This window comes from Colobus angolensis, unplaced genomic scaffold (genome assembly GCF_000951035.1).
Source record: "Colobus angolensis palliatus isolate OR3802 unplaced genomic scaffold, Cang.pa_1.0 Scaffold456, whole genome shotgun sequence".
Taxonomy (NCBI): domain Eukaryota; kingdom Metazoa; phylum Chordata; class Mammalia; order Primates; family Cercopithecidae; genus Colobus; species Colobus angolensis.
In genome coordinates, this window is record NW_012117999.1 from 296,861 (window position 1) to 313,562 (window position 16,702).

The window sequence follows — 16,702 nt, forward strand, 5'->3', positions numbered from 1 at the left end:
GGTATGGAGAAAACTGACACTATGATTCAACTATTTCCCACCAGGTCCCTCTCCCAACAATGGAAATTATGGGAGATACAACTCGAGAGGAGATCTGGGTGGGGACATAGCCAAACCGTATTAGTCAGGAATATGAAAACCTATATATTAGTAGGTATAAAATAATGGTTTTCATTGGTTTTAAACCCTTGGAGAGGAAAAGATCAAAGCAGTAATACTTAAATGAGGAAGTTAGTATTCTTTCCATTAATAATTACATAAATCTAATGCAAGCTGGCTCAAGTGAAAAAGAGAATGTATTAGGTGATGTAAATGATGTCTGTGAGTAGCTTTAGGAATGGTTGCATCCAGAAACTCAAGACAGGTTACCATGACCATGTCTTTTTTCACCATATCTGAATCTAGGTTCCTCCCACATGGTGGCAAGATGTCACTGCAGCTCCAAACTTAGAGCAGTCTTAAGTGAAAAAGCACCATTTCCTCAACAGTTGTAAAAGACAAGGATATCTTTCAATTGACCAAGCAGGATTTCATGACCATCTTTAAATTATGTATAGAATACACTGATTGACTAGGCCTGGGACATTGCCTGGGACACTGGGAGACCCTAACCTCAATTCCTGCTGCATCCAGGAATTGAAATTAGTGTCTCCCAGATTACCTGGTCTGAGAGTTGAGGAGCATTTCTCAAGGCTAAAAAGGGTACTGATATAAAAAAAAAAAATTAAGTGATTGTGATCGGACTCTTAGTGAAAATTTAGTTTTTGTAAATATTGCCCTCAGATATCTTGAGACAGAGACAAAATGGTGAGAACTGGGGAATAAATCATACAGTTATTTCAGCTTGATTTAATTTATTCATGAAGACCATCATAAAATATGCAAAGGGAAGTGGAAAAGCTGCCCCTTGTACTATAATTAAACATTCCTACTAGCAAGATTAATTATATTTCCTCCATGGTAAGATTTGCATCAGGGCGTGGTCACTAGTGAGCTCTTACTGGCTATATTTTTGACTTCAGAGGATCTAAAGGTAAGTTTGTGTTTAATTGTTCCATTGGGCTGTTAACTGGAATTAACTTCTAAGGAAGGGTCTATCAAAAATATCATTTCTAGATGCCAGTAAGAGGACAAAACATTATGGGGACAACTCTAGCTATGTTGAGGTATGGGTAGAGTGGAAGAAAAGAGAGCAGAAGATGAAAAATGGAGGAAGGAGAAAAAGCAAGAGTGAAATAGAAAAGGTGAACCTTGTAGAAAGTAACAAAATGCCACCAGCAGTCATCAGAGGGGCTCTTGATTCCACGTGTCCAATGACTTATCCTTGAGTAAGTTAATGACTATGACACAATGAATCAAATTCTGTTTCTCAGAATGCCAGCTCTTAATTCTGTTCATCTGGTTTTTGTTTCTTCTCTTGTTATTCACAGTCCTTACTGAGCATCCGTGGCTCCCTTTTCTCTCCAAGACGCAACAGTAGGGCTAGTCTTTTCAGCTTCAGAGGTCGAACAAAGGACATTGGCTCTGAGAATGACTTTGCTGATGATGAGCACAGCACTTTTGAGGACAATGACAGCCGAAGAGACTCTCTGTTCGTGCCGCACAGACATGGAGAACGGCGCCACAGCAACGTCAGCCAGGCCAGTCGTGCCTCCAGGGTGCTCCCCATCCTGCCCATGAATGGGAAGATGCATAGCGCTGTGGACTGCAACGGTGTGGTCTCCCTGGTCGGGGGCCCTTCTACCCTCACATCTGCTGGGCAGCTCCTACCAGAGGTGAGGCCAATTAAAATTGCAGCTGATGGGAAGAGAGTTGTGACTGGTGCAGGCACGAGTGTTTTTCCATTTCCACATCTAAGAATTTGTTGAGTTTGTTGTCCAAAGGCTGGGAGTTTGTTCAATCAAGCTATTATCTTGTAAAATTGTTCTATTCAGACTTTTCTACAAAGTAATTAAAAACTTAGGTTGGCTGTCAGAGAATATAATTAGAAGTAATCTTTCATCATTATTACTTTGGTATGAAACTCGCCAAAAAGCAAAGCAACAATTTATCAAGCATGATGTTTGATTAATATAGTTAAATTAAATCCAAGGAAATTAATGCTCATAAACTAAATAAATACTTAAGGATTTTTTGATGGTTGTTCATTTAAAAGGAGATTTAAATACTTCCACTTGCAGTAGATACTATTACTAAGTAGATTTAAATCTCATAGTACAAGATTGCCTCTCTTTGCAGGTCAGAGTGTTGTACCTTTTTAGCATCCACTCTAATGATCTCAACCATTGTAAATTTGTGTAGTGAAGAACCACTCAAAAAGTACCTGGTATGGAATCATGGGTTGTCATTTTTAGAGCAGATTCCAATTTTTATATTATTGTCATAAACTCTTATTGTAAACAAAGTGGCCCAAAATCAATCACATGGAAAAGGATTTCAACTACATACTAGACACTTATAGGGCTATATTATTGAAATTTACTTCATAAGCCATAAGATGCCTTTAATGTTGGTATATTTTTTATTATACTTTAAGTTCTAGGGTACATGTGCTGGAACCAGCCCAAATGTCCATCAGTGATAGACTGCATTAAGAAAATGTGGTGTGGCCGGGCGCGGTGGCTCAAGCCTGTAATCCCAGCACTTTGGGAGGCCGAGACGGACGGATCACGAGGTCAGGAGATCGAGACCATCCTGGCTAACACGGTGAAATCCCGTCTCTACTAAAAAATACAAAAAACTAGCCGGGCGAGGTGGCGGGCGCCTGTAGTCCCAGCTACTCGGGAGGCTGAGGCAGGAGAATGGTGGGAACCTGGGAGGTGGAGCTTGCAGTGAGCTGAGATCCGGCCACAGCACTCCGGGCTGGGCAACCGAGCGGGACTCCGTCTCAAAAGAATAAAAAAAAAAAAAGAAAAAAGAAAATGTGGCACATGTACACCATGGAATACTATGCAGCCATAATGTTGGTATTAAATAAAATTTCATGAGCTAGCAAAAAGTATTTTGGCAATGTCACGTGATTGTTTTTATAGCATTTAAAAGGTCTTCTTGTGAATTTTTTTACATAGCTCCATTTATTATCATTGGACAACCTCTTTGAGCCACGTTAAAATGATATGGAGTTCGTTTTCAGTTACCTAATGGTGGAGCTTCTTATCTTGGATTATAAAATACCCATTATCTTCTTCACATTTTTTGCATGGCCTCTCCCCACCTCCTTCTACCAGAGAAGTGTCCAGGTATCCTGGAGTCAGGTTGAACCATGAGAAAAGTAGAACTTTATAGTGGAGGAACCAGGAAGAATGAAAAGAGAACATCAGTTCTTCTTAAAAAACGATAGTAGCTAACCATGTACCACTGTCCAGAACACTTTACATGTGTTAACTCATTTAACGCTCATAAGAACCCTTTTTGATAGTTAGTAATATTATCCTTGTTTTGCAGAGGAGGAAACTGAGGCTTGTGCATGGTAGAGCTAAGATTTGACCCCAGTTATGCTGGTCACTGAACTTACATTCTATCGACACTGAAATATTGCCTCCCATTGAGTTATTTTTAATTTTTTTAAATTGAAAAGAAGAGATGGTTAAGGAAATAAACACATAAACACTTTCATTTTAACCAGTGTTTCCCAAAATATACTTCACTTTCATACTACTTACATCAGAATCTCATGGGATGCTTCTTAAAACTAGAGATTCCTGTGCCTACCCAGACCTATTCAGACCAAAACACTGATAAGAAAATGTCTGGGAATCTTCTTCCTTAACAAACATCCCACATAATTCTTATACATAACAAAGTATGTTTATCACTGATCTTGATAAATGTTAATTGGATAAATAAAAGCAAATCTACAATTACCATGTGTGAATATAGAGAGACTGTCAGTCTGTCAGAAATTATTTAGCATTTATCAATAATTATCATAAACCTCCTGTCCTATCAGAGAGGATGGCACAAATCTCTGAAGGCAAAGTTGGGGCCAGCTTGAAGCAAAGCTTCATGTGGTCCCTTTGTTTCCTGCTTCCTCAACTTCTTTCTTTAATCTTAGAATCTTGGGTACTTTGGGGCAGGGCACTGTACTATTGAAAAGTTGAGATGAAGGTGCAGACAAATGAAGTAGGCTTTTGGAGAATGCAGAGGGGAAATGACAATAGAAAATAAATAGCTATGGGCAAATGACACCCTTGAAAGCACATAATTTCCTGTACTTTACACATAAATTCAATTGAGACAATTTAACTTAAGAAAGAATTTTATTTGTAGTGTCATTAGCAGTTTTGGAATCTATTTGAAAATTAGACAAATCTAGGTTTGTACATATGCTTCTGTGTAGAACAGAAGGGACTAGATGATCTCCATGTGACTCTATTGTTTTTCTCCTTAAACCTTTGCCTCTTTCTGACAAGCTGAAGTGTTTTAAATTCTGAGAGGCACCCTTTTGATTAAAATAGTTTTATTTTTAGAGAGAGGTTATTCTTTTCTTACTAATTTTCTTTTTTACCTTAAAATTAATTTTAGAATGATGTATATGAACGTTTATCACCATTAGTGACAATCATACACATTGAGTGGAAATTTTGGTTTTGAATATGTATGCATTAAAATAATTCAGCTTACAAAAGATAAAATACTGCTAATTGTTCACACCATAATACGATGTGACCAAAATAAATAATATTTTGATCATATTATTATATTTTGATCATATTGTTCAAAATCCTCAAATAAATAGGGAAAAGCCTCAAATAAATGAAACTTTTTAATTTATTATTAACACTCAGAACTGCATTTGAAATTCTTCAGCTTTTCCTTTTTTTCCCCCGTGATAATTGACATCATTTGATCTCCTGAAGTAGGAACAAATTTTCGCCCATGTTGAAATCCTGATGAATTTATTCTGGAATAGGAGATGACCAGATCACTGTATCATTACTAAAAATCATAATCCCCCACGTTGGGATTAGCTCCTTAAATTAGAGTCTCAGTGCCAAGGGTGGATTGTTTTGTGGATTAAGTTGTTTTTTAAATATAAGGCAAAGTTATAGATTGGTTCTAAAATTTAGTTTTGTAATTAGGAATGTTGGGAAATGTTACCTGTCTCTAATGAATGAAGGCATTTGAAAACTGGAATTCACGTTTTAGGGGAACTAGTACTGATGCCTATGAAGGAAACTTTCAAACCTTTTTCTTCATATATTAAACTACCTGAATATATGTCTATAAAGATCTAAAAACTCAACCTGAGTGAAAATTAAGAAACAGTATTTTTGGTTTGAAGTCCTAAGTAGGACTGGCTGAAATGCTAAAAGGTCATCTGTCCAGTAGTAGACCTGTAGTAGATCTGGACCCCAAATCCCTGGGATGCAGGAATAGGAAAGCCCATCTTGCCAAACCCAAGCCTCCCCAAAAGCTGAAAATCTGATGGACTTTCAAACACCCTCCAATTATTATAATTCCAACAATATCTTAGTGAGCTTTTTACATCTGAGAAAGCATGGTGTATATTTAGTTAAATAAATATACACCCGTTATAGGAATGCTTTGGGCTTTGCTGCTTTCAAAAATAGTGGTTATTTCGTCTGAAATTCTATTTTTAGGGCACGACTACTGAAACAGAAATAAGAAAGAGACGGTCCAGTTCTTATCATGTTTCCATGGATTTATTGGAAGATCCTACATCAAGGCAAAGAGCAATGAGTATAGCCAGCATTTTGACCAACACCATGGAAGGTATGTCAAAAGTCCTGCATCACAGTTACTTGGTGCTTTGGTAATGATAAAAAAAACTTCATAAATTTCAATAAAATACTTCCTGACTTGATACTGTATCATCATTATACATTTTACTAAGTAAAAGTAAAATCCGTGCACAACCCATGGATTCTATTATCTTCCACAGATTTTTTATACTTAGCCTCCAGAAAGTCGCTGCAAATTTAAGGTATATTTTGAACACCACTTTCATCCATTAAATTCTAAACACTGAAACTTGTGTGCATGACATTGAAAAGAGTAATGATAAATGCTTATCCTTATGATGATGTTAAGCCATTTGGATTGTATTAACTGCTTGAGACACAGTTATAGAATCCTGTGACTTAACCAGAAATATAAATTAAAAATGTGAATTAGGATTTAATATTAACTTCCTTGAAGCAAAGTGTTTAAAATTTCATAGTCCTACTTTTGCCTTTCTCTGACTAGATTCTTACAATATATCAGCTTTCTCTTTAGTTGCAGATTTTATCTGAATAGTTAACATAATGTTTAGCAGTCTGGATCTCAGAATGCCAAAATAAAGACTTTGGGGACAACTTAATCTGTGATCAATTTCTGGCTCTGCCATATGTTAAATGTGTTAATTTGTGACTTTGAATTTCAGTCTCCTCATCAGTAAAGTGTGGATGATGATGTTTAGGCATAAGGTTGTTGAATGGATTAAATAAGCCTTCTTAGATAAAACACTGACGTATTTGGCATGCAGAAAACAGTTAATAAATGTTATCATTATTAGTTGTTTTGTTGTTGTTATTTTTGTTAATTCACATGTTTTTGCCTTTCCATACTGTAAGAGAATTCAAACAACTATCAACTTCAACTACTTGGAAAACATTTTCATGTAAAATGTATTCTATCCCCCTTCCTTGCCCTCCTATTCTCTCCTCTCCCTATCTCTTCACAAACCTTCTCCCTTGTATCCCTTCCCAGGTATGTGTGTGAGTGTGTGTGTGTGTGTGTGTGTGTGTGTAGATGTGTCAAAGGAGAAGAGAAAAGGTGAATGAAAGCAAAAGAGAGCAAGCATACACATCCCTTTCTTATTGATAATTAGATTTTCTCTTGAGATTGGATAGACTCCTGGAATAATTCTTTTCCAGTCTGTATGCAAAGATCCCATAATATTATTAATACCAATACGAAAAGTCACAGCTAGAAAAAACTCACAGTGTAGACAACTGTGTACATCACAGACAAGTCAGTATTACGAGACCCAATTTTCATAATGTCCTAATGCAGTATCAGAAACCTTTTCACTGATTTCAATGGAATATTAAACTCTAGTACGTTCTTCCCCAACCTCGCCTGCGTTAGCTTGCACTCCCTCTTCCCCCCAGCTGCCAGTAGCTTGCTCCTCCCTGTCCCTCCAGGTAAATCTTTTGAAGATTGTCTGGCCTTCCGCTCCTTGCCATAGCAAAACCACTGAAAGGAAGCTGCCAGTGGTTCTGCTACCGATGTCAGCAGCATGTCTGCTCCCTAAAGCAGGAAGTAGAGAAGGAGACAGGGTAAGTCTCAATCAACAGTCATGCTTTGCACTTCTCATAGCATTAAGTTTGAGCTAAATAAGGCATTACTTACAAAACCTCAAATATCCACAAGATTGGACTTGCCAACTAGTTAAGATTTGGAGTTCAAAATAAATGCACCCACACATCTCTCCATGAAACTATGTGACATGGAGTTGCTTAGGATGGAAAGGATATTCTAGGAATAAGCGCAACCTAGGAAGTTGAAGACTGAGAGTGTTTTCATTTTATTATCTGCAGAGCTTTTGACTTTGTATATTTGTGAGAAATGATGGCCAAGTTTTTATTCTGTTTTTATCATTCATCTAGAATGAAAACTGACTTTTCTTTATTCAATTGTATGTAGACACATTGAGTGTGACATTCGTCAAGGTTGGTTGTTAGCAATATCACGTACATGCATACTCAAGGTGACTTAAGATAGTCCTTTTTTTTTTTTTTTGGTTTCTGATAATGGTGCAAAGTTTTCTTGGTTGACATAATCTCTTTCCTTGGGGATCCTTTCTTCTATGTCTGATCATTGTTTAGTTCGCCTTCCCTTTTTATGAACCAGGGATGTTGATCCAGTTGGCAATTTTTGTTTTCCTTCTTTTTAACTACAGCCAAGTCTCTGTTGTCCAGGGTAATGGATAGCCTCATGCTTAGTGAAGCAGTAATGAATAAGCAAAAATGAACCATTTGCTTTTCAAATTTTTAAAAGTGCAAAATCACATAGAAATGTTTTCTGGTCACACCTTTGTGAAGGATGGTGGGAGGGTGAGTTAGAAGCACCTAAAGAATCAAGGTGAGCCAGCAAAAGACACAAGACTTATTGTAAGTGATTCTAAGTGTGGATAACCCATGCAGGAATAATGGAGATGTGGCTGCAGTTCTCTTCTGAATGCTCTGCTTTGTTTTAAAGTGTGAGATTCCCCCCCCTGCCCACTTTTTTTGGAATGAATAATTGAATGACTTTATTTTAGAACTTAAACAACTTTGCTCCGGTTATTCCTACTGTCAAGATGAGTCACACCTGCTGAATTTCGTTTTTTAAACTTTTCTCCAGTTTATTTTTTTTCTATCCAGTTCCTGTTTGCTTCTCTTTATTTGCTAAATGGTATGGAAAGAAAAAGTCATATTATGACAGTATACAGACAAAATTAAATTTTGTAATTTCTCTTTTGTTATTTACTGTAAATAATAATATCTCCTTTTAACTTTCAATGTAAATATAAGGTTATTTGGGAGTTCAGAAGTATTTACAAAATAACTAGTACATAATAAATATGTTTTTTCTTGAATTATAAATCAAATATTATTTATTGTTTACAAAGTTATGTACTAAGATAAATGGAAACAAACTGTGCACTTGAAGAATTTCAATATCCAAAGAGACAATTGACAAATCTACTTTTAGTGGAAATTTTAAAAACAATGAACAATAAATTAATTTACTTAGGAAAATAGAATTATAGAATTGATTTGTGGCAAATGTTGATTAGTAGAAGAAAAATTATTATCTGTTGTTGTGATTGTCCTTTCATAGGCTGGTCACACTCTTACAAGGTTTAGTTCATAGTAAACTGTGCCGGATGTGGACAGATGTTCCAGTTGCCACTATAGTATTAAAGTGACTGGCTAGAGTCAACTATGCCATGGATTTAAAAAGAAGAAACCTTCCCTCTATTTCAGTGCTAAGACGTGGTGGCCACATTTTGGCAGAACAGGTAATAGGGTGTACAGCAATGATATTGACAGAAAACAACAAATTCTGCATATTTTTCCACTCATAAGTTGATGAAGAGATTATCTTGCCAAAGGAAGATGGTAGACAATTTTTCACTTCCTAATTCCCCAAATTTCTTTGCCAATATTTACCAAATTTTAGTACTTTGGGTATCACCTTAACGATCTGTGCATTTCTGTCTTCTCCCCCAATATTTGGTTGAAATTCTTCTTGACATCATTGTACATTTTCCTTGGATAAATGCATTTTAATATAAAATTTTATGTCATAGGTTTGATTGAGAGTTATGTATTTCAAACATTAAAATAAATGTATACCATGAAAATGTATGAATTATATGTATATTTCACTTAAATCTTTTGTATTTTTCCAGTAATAAATGAGTTCCACTTTGTGAAATCTTGATTTGTAATAACAGTGAGGACTCCAGTTCCTTAGGCTGGGATATTTTCTCTCCTTTTATGCCCTCTACTTAAATGAGAAATATAGAGAGATGGAACTTTGTTATGTCTAATATGCAAGCCTATAATCTAATAAAATCTGAGACTTTTAAACTAAGATTGCTGACACTGACAAAATTATCCAATTAGAAGATCACCAAAACATATCTAATCCAAGAAACTGGCATTCAGTGTGACTGATTAAGGTCCTTAGGACATCTCCTGAGATATCTATGATAACATATATACTTCTTGCTCTATCTGGAACATGGATGAGCTTTAAGTACACTCAATGCAAGTTCTACCCATTAGTTTCTAGCAGCCTTGTAAGTATCAGACAGTTTAGATTTTCTGATAGACTCTTGGAAGCTATGTTTAACCAGAATACATTTGGAAAGCTTACTAGCCTTTCTGTACTGATCCTTTCTATGACAGCAAGCCCACTGTAAAATTTTTCCTGTTCCTCCAGCAGATTAACCCATAATGTCTTTTAACAACTTTAGATTTTTGAAATTGCTTTAATTTAAACCAAAGACTGCTTAACAGAAAGTAAGCAGTTTTCATGAGGATTCTAACTTTTTTTCTTCCAGAACTTGAAGAATCCAGACAGAAATGCCCACCATGCTGGTATAAATTTGCTAATATGTGTTTGATTTGGGACTGTTGTAAACCATGGTTAAAGGTGAAACACCTTGTCAACCTGGTTGTAATGGACCCATTTGTTGACCTGGCCATCACCATCTGCATTGTCTTAAATACACTCTTCATGGCTATGGAGCACTATCCCATGACGGAGCAGTTCAGCAGTGTACTGTCTGTTGGAAACCTGGTAAGCCTCACTGAGAGTTTCTCTTCCCATTGAAAGATTTTATAATTGCCTTAGTGAATTTTACATATTGCTCTCAAATTAAATATCAACTAATTGGCCATGTATACCTTGACATCAAATGTTTAGTATCCTTTTTAAATAACAAAAATATATCGTTACCATAGTGCAAAAGAGTCAAAGAATTTATGTATAATTTTATTTAGAATTGAATTTAAATTGCTTATTTATTAGAAGATGATTCTCAATTGTCTTCCAAGGACATTGATCTATAACAAAATTCTAACGTATTTTTAAGATATTTAGAATAGGTTCTTTAGGACATGTCTGCATTTACTAAACAAATTATAAAATATGCCCAAGTCAGATAATTTTGAAATATCATTTGTAGATACTTGAAGATGGACTATGTGGGAGGATACATCACATGAGGGATTATTGTTTTTTGTTTTTGTTTCTTCTACAGTCTTAGCAATATTAAATTTAGAAATTATTTATACAATTTTGTTAAAATATATAGTAGCATTCACTGGATACATGTTGATATCATAATGTAGTATAGTATAGTGATAGATATTAGAGTGGTCTTATACAGAGAAACAAAATGAAGAAAATCACGCAAAAAAGTGTATTTATACAAGTATAAAATGCTTATTAAGTTCCCAAATTGATAAATGAACATATAAGCAGGTTATATAGAGATTGTAAATAATATGGCCTAAAGTATAACTTACAATATTTTTAGGCTCTGAAGTAACCACTACATTTTTGAATTATATTTCAGGTAGGACTTACCTGAATTAAATGATAAAGTTGGCATATGTTGGCCACTTATTTTGTATCAGAGATTGGACTAAATGGTTTACATTAAATCTCTCTCTCTAGATTCCCAAAAAAAATCAGTCTTAAGATATTTACTATAAATTGTCTGTATTTTGCAGTTGGGAAACTGTATCCATGAGAAATTAACAGAGAAATGGAAGGTTTGAATGCTGTATCAGACTCTGAAAGCTATTTCAGAGACTATCGTAAGCTATGGGCAAAGATCACAGAAGCTTAGAGTAGGAAAGGACAATAATATTACCTAGTTCAAATTCAGAGCTATGTAAGAATCTCTTCAACATTATTTCTAAAAAAAAAGCGAGGTAGTGGGGTGGCAATTGAAACAAGAAAGCCTTTGGAGGTAATATGTTATAATCCAAGTTGAATGAGCTTAAGCAAAAATAAAGGGAATTAATTACCTCACGTTACTGAAGCCCACTTGGAACTAGTTCTAGGTCCTAACCTGGCTAGATTCAGGTTCTCAGCCAGCATCATTGGGAATCAGCTTCTTGTCTCTCTTCTTCCCAATATGTGACCTTCCTCTCTGGCTGGGTATTCTCTTACTATTGCCAACATTCTATCAACTTTTATTCTACTAATGTAGCTCCAGGTACAGAAAGTTTGTGCTTCCTAATTAGTAGATTTAATTAAGGCCCACAAATTGAATATCATTGACCTGGTTGGAGTTACATGGCCATTTCTAAATCAATCAGTTACCCTAACTCTTGGTTTTAATGCCATATTTGCCTAACTCAGAATCATATCTTATCACTGGAGGCAGAATAAATGAGTTAAATCATGAAGACAAAAGTTAAGATACCATTACCAGAAGGAGGATAGATTCTAGAAGGAAATAACCAATAAATAGACAATTCAAGCTGGGGCTGGTCTTATGTGTTAAGGAATGTAGGATCTGTATCTGAGGTGAATTTTGGAATACTAGAAAATCCATGGGCAGGATACACATTCTTCTCAAATGCCTATGGGACATTCCCTAGGATAAGTTATAGGTTAGGTCATAAAACACACCTCAATAAACTTAAAAAATTAAAATAATACAAAGTATTTTTCTGATAAAAAATAAAATGAAATTAGAAATCAATAACAAGTCAATGTGGAAAATCACAAATATTTGGAAATTAAACAATTTACTCTTAAATAATCAATGAGTCAAGAAGATATCATAAGAGAAATTAGAAAATACTTTAAGGATGACTGAAAATCAAAACAAACCAAACTGAAATTAATGAGGGCAGCTAAAACAATATTTAAAGACAAATTTATACTGTAAATGTCTGTGGTAAAATAGAAGATTTCCCAAATTGCTAATTTAAGCTCCTCTTTAAGAAACTATATAAAGAATAGTAAATTAACCTGAAGTTAACAGAAAAGGCAAATAACAAAGAAGAGAAAAATAACAGATAAAAATAAACCCAAAATCTTTGAAAAAATCAACAGAATTGACAAATCTTTAGCTAGGCTAACCAAGAAAAAAAGAGGAAAGACACAAATTATTAGAAGTAGGAATGAAGAGAGGATATCACCATGGGTCTTTTAGAAATAAAAAAGGAGCATAAGAAATAGAATAAAATTAAACACCAGCAAACTAGATAACCTAGGTGAAATTGAAAAATTCCTAGGAAGTAACAAACTCCCAAAACTGACTCAAGAAGTAGGAGGCTATCTCAATATACCTATAATAAGTAAAAATTGAATTCGCAATTAAAAAAATAAAACTTCCTGCCAAGAAAAGCCTGAGTCCAGATAGTTTCACTGGTGAATTTTGCCAAATGTTCAATGGAGTGTTACATCAATCCTTAACAAACTGTTCCAACAAACCGAAGAGAAGGGAATACTTCTCAACTCACTTTATGAAGCTAGAATTACCCTGATATTAATGCCAGGCAAAAATATTACAAGAAAAGAATACAGACACAAATATAGACCAGCCACATCCCATATGAGCATAAGCACAACAATCCTCAACAAAATACTAGAAGCCAAATCACCCAACATATTTAGATTTTTGGATTATGTACTCAGAATAAGTGAAATTTATCCCAATGATGCAAGGCTGGACCAACATAAAAATTTAATGTAATATATCATATTAATTTTTAAAACTATACAATCATCTCTATAGATGCTGTAATCACATGGAAAAAGCCAAAGTGTTTCATGATAAAAACACTCAGCAAACTTCAAATAGAAAAGAACTTTAGCCTGATAAACACCACCTCAAAAGACCCCACACCTATCATCATTCTTAATAGTTACTTTAGATGCTTTTACCTTCAGGTCAAGAAGAAGGCAAGGATGCTTGCTCTTGCTACTTCTTTTCAATACTGTACTGAAAGATCTAACCAGGGAAATAAGACAAGAAAAAGATATTAATAGCATCTAGATTAGAACACAAGAAGTAAATTCTGTTAACGAATACATAATCTTGTATTTAGAAAATCCTATAAAATACACACACACACACACACACAACTGTTAGAACTAATGAATAAGATTGCAGAATACAAGATCAATATACAAAACTCAATTATATTTCTAAACACTACTAATGAACAATCAGAAAATAAAATTAGGAAAATTCTGTTTATAATAACATCAAAAAGAGTAAAATACTTAGGAATAAATTTAATAAAATAAGTGTGAAACTTGTACACTGAAAACTATAAAACATTGTTGATAGAAATTAAAGAAGTACTAACTAAATGAAAACACATTTATATTCATAGATTAGAAGAAAATATTGTTAAGATGGCAATACTCACCAAATTCATCTACAAATGTAATGCAATCCACATCAAAATCCCAGCTACCTATTTTGCAGAAAGTGACAAATTGACTAAAAATTTTATACGAAAATGCAAGAGACCATGTGCCACACAATCTTAACTAGAAAAAAAACAAAGTTGGAGAACTCAAACTTCCAAATTTTAAAACTTACTACAAAGCAATTGTAAGCAAGATAGTTTGGTACTGGCATAAGGATAGCTATATACATCAATGGAATCAAATTGAAATTCCAACAGTAAATCATTACATTTATGTTAAATTAATTTTCAACAAGACTACTAGACAATTTTATTAAGGTAAGAAGCCTTTTCAACAAATGGTGCTTGGACAAGTGAGTATCAACATATGAAAGAATGGAATTGAACCCTTACTTAATAACATATATAAAAATTAAGATAGGTCAGAGGCCTAAATGTAGAGCTAAAACTACGAACTGTTAGAAGAAAATTTAGAAGTAAATCTTCATGACCTGTTATTAAGCAATGATTTCTTAGATATGACACCAAAAGCACAAACAATAACAATAAGAAAAAAAAAGTTCATTAGACTTTATCAACATTAGCAACTTTCATACTGCAAACAATATCATCAAGTAAAAGGACAACTTACAGAATGGAAGAGGACATTTGCAACCCAGATATCTGATCATGATTTGTATCTAATATATATAAAACATTCTTATAACTCCACAACAAACAAAATAGATAATTCATTAAAAATGACATATTAACAAAGAAGATAGACAAAAGGCCAATAAGCACATAAAAGATGGCCAGCATAACTGGCTAATTTTAAGGGAAAGGCAAATCAAAACTAAAATGAGACACCACTTCACACATACTAAGGTGGCTATAATCAGAAAGAAACCCAATACCATTTTTTGGCAAAGATGTGGAAAAATTGGAATGCTTATTCTTTATTTTGAGAATATAAAATGATGCAATCACTTTGGATAATAATTTAGCTGTTCCCCAAAAAGTTTAGGTTAGAGTTACCATATGACCTGGCAATTTTACTAATTTCTTTGGATATATATCTAAGAGAATTAAAACGTATTTCCACGTGAATGCTTATAGAATATTATTCATAATACTAAAAATTAAAAACAATTCAAAATGTCTATCACCTGATGAATGGATAAACAATATCCATCCAATAAAATGTTATTCATCCATAAAAAGGAATGAAGTATTGCTACAATCTACAACATGAATAAACCTTGAAAACATTATATTAAGTGAACAAAGCCAGTCACAAAAGGTTACATATCATATTGCTACATTTATATGAAATGTTCAAAATAGGCAAATCCATAGAGACAGAAAGTACATGAGTGGTTGCCGGGCAGCAGGGATTAGGGTAAATGGGAGCAACAACTAACTAATGGGTATGTAGCTTCTTTTTAAGGTAATGAAAATGTTCTAAAATTCAATAATTGTGATGATTGTACAAGTCTGTGAATATATTACAAGCCTCTGAATTGCATACTAATATTTCATAGTAGGCATGTTTCACTATTTTCTCTTCCAATCACCTACTGATGGATGTTCAAGTTGATTCCAGGGATACTTTACCCCTATGTTGCAGTAAACATTCTTGTATATATCACCTTTCATAATGCTGTATTAACTTCTAGAGAATAGATTTCCAAGATTGAAGTATTCCCAATATTAAACATATTCATGTCACATAAAAATTATATGATATGCAAAGAAATAGGAAAATGTGACTCATAGTTAATAGATTAAAGCAGTATGTAGAAATAGATCTGGACATGAACAAATTGTTAGAATAAACAAAAAAGGACTTTGGAGGCGCTATTGTAAATATGTTGAGCAATTTAAAGGAAAAATGTAGTCATAAGGAATAAACAGAGAACATGAGCAGAAAAAAAATGAAAACTATAAAAAGAATCATTTAGACATTTTATAATTGAAAAGTACATATTCTAATATAAAAAATTCACTGGATGTGTTTAAAAGAAAATTGCAGATGTCAGAAGAAATAGTTGTTAACTCGAAGCACATTAATAGAAATTATCCAATTTGAACACTAGAGAATTGAAAGGAAAAATGAACTGAGTCTGACTATAATATGGAATAATATCAAGTAGTCTAAATATTTATATAATGGGAGAATCAGAAGGAGAAAATAGACAGAATGAAACAGAGCAAATATTTGAAGAAACAGTGGCCAAAAATTTCCCAAAGTCGGTGAAAAATATTAACTTATAGACCTTAATGTTACCTTATAAAATGTTAGTGAACATCAACAGGATAAATGTAAAGTAAGCCCATACTTAGGCATATCTTAGTCATGCTGCTGAAAACAACAGCAATAACAAAAAGCTCTGGAAACAAAGAGAAGAAAAATATTTACTATATACATGAGATTAACATCTTACCAGAAATAATTCAGGCCAGAAGAAGGTGGCCAGATAAAATAAAGAAATAAAAGCCCATTATTCTACAGAAAGTGAAACTGTCAGAAATTAAAATGAAATAAAGAATTTTAAGATAAACAAAAACCTAAAAAAGCTGTTACCATCAGAACTACCCTACAAAAAATGTTAATGGAAGTTCTTTAGGCCGAATGGGAAAAATAGCAGATCGAAATTTGGTTCTGGGAATGATGGTCACTAGATATGAATAAATGTGGGTAAATACGAAAGACTATCCTTTTTTTTTTTTTGAGACAGAGTCTCGCTCTGCCCCCAGGCTGGAGTGCAGTGGCCGGATCTCAGCTCACTGCAAGCTCCCCCTCCCGGGTTCAC

General features: G+C 34.1%; 1 protein-coding gene across 2 annotated transcripts in view; it reads left to right on the plus strand.

Moving 5' to 3' along the window:
- SCN2A (sodium channel, voltage gated, type II alpha subunit) overlaps positions 1-16,702 on the plus strand; it is a 166,603-nt gene that overhangs the window by 88,495 nt on the left and 61,406 nt on the right. For both annotated transcript variants that reach the window (XM_011958022.1, XM_011958021.1), the window contains exons 12-14: positions 1,431-1,775; positions 5,604-5,736; positions 10,064-10,302. In XM_011958022.1, the coding sequence (XP_011813412.1) occupies positions 1,431-1,775; positions 5,604-5,736; positions 10,064-10,302 (717 nt within the window). The remainder of the gene's footprint in view (positions 1-1,430; positions 1,776-5,603; positions 5,737-10,063; positions 10,303-16,702) is intronic.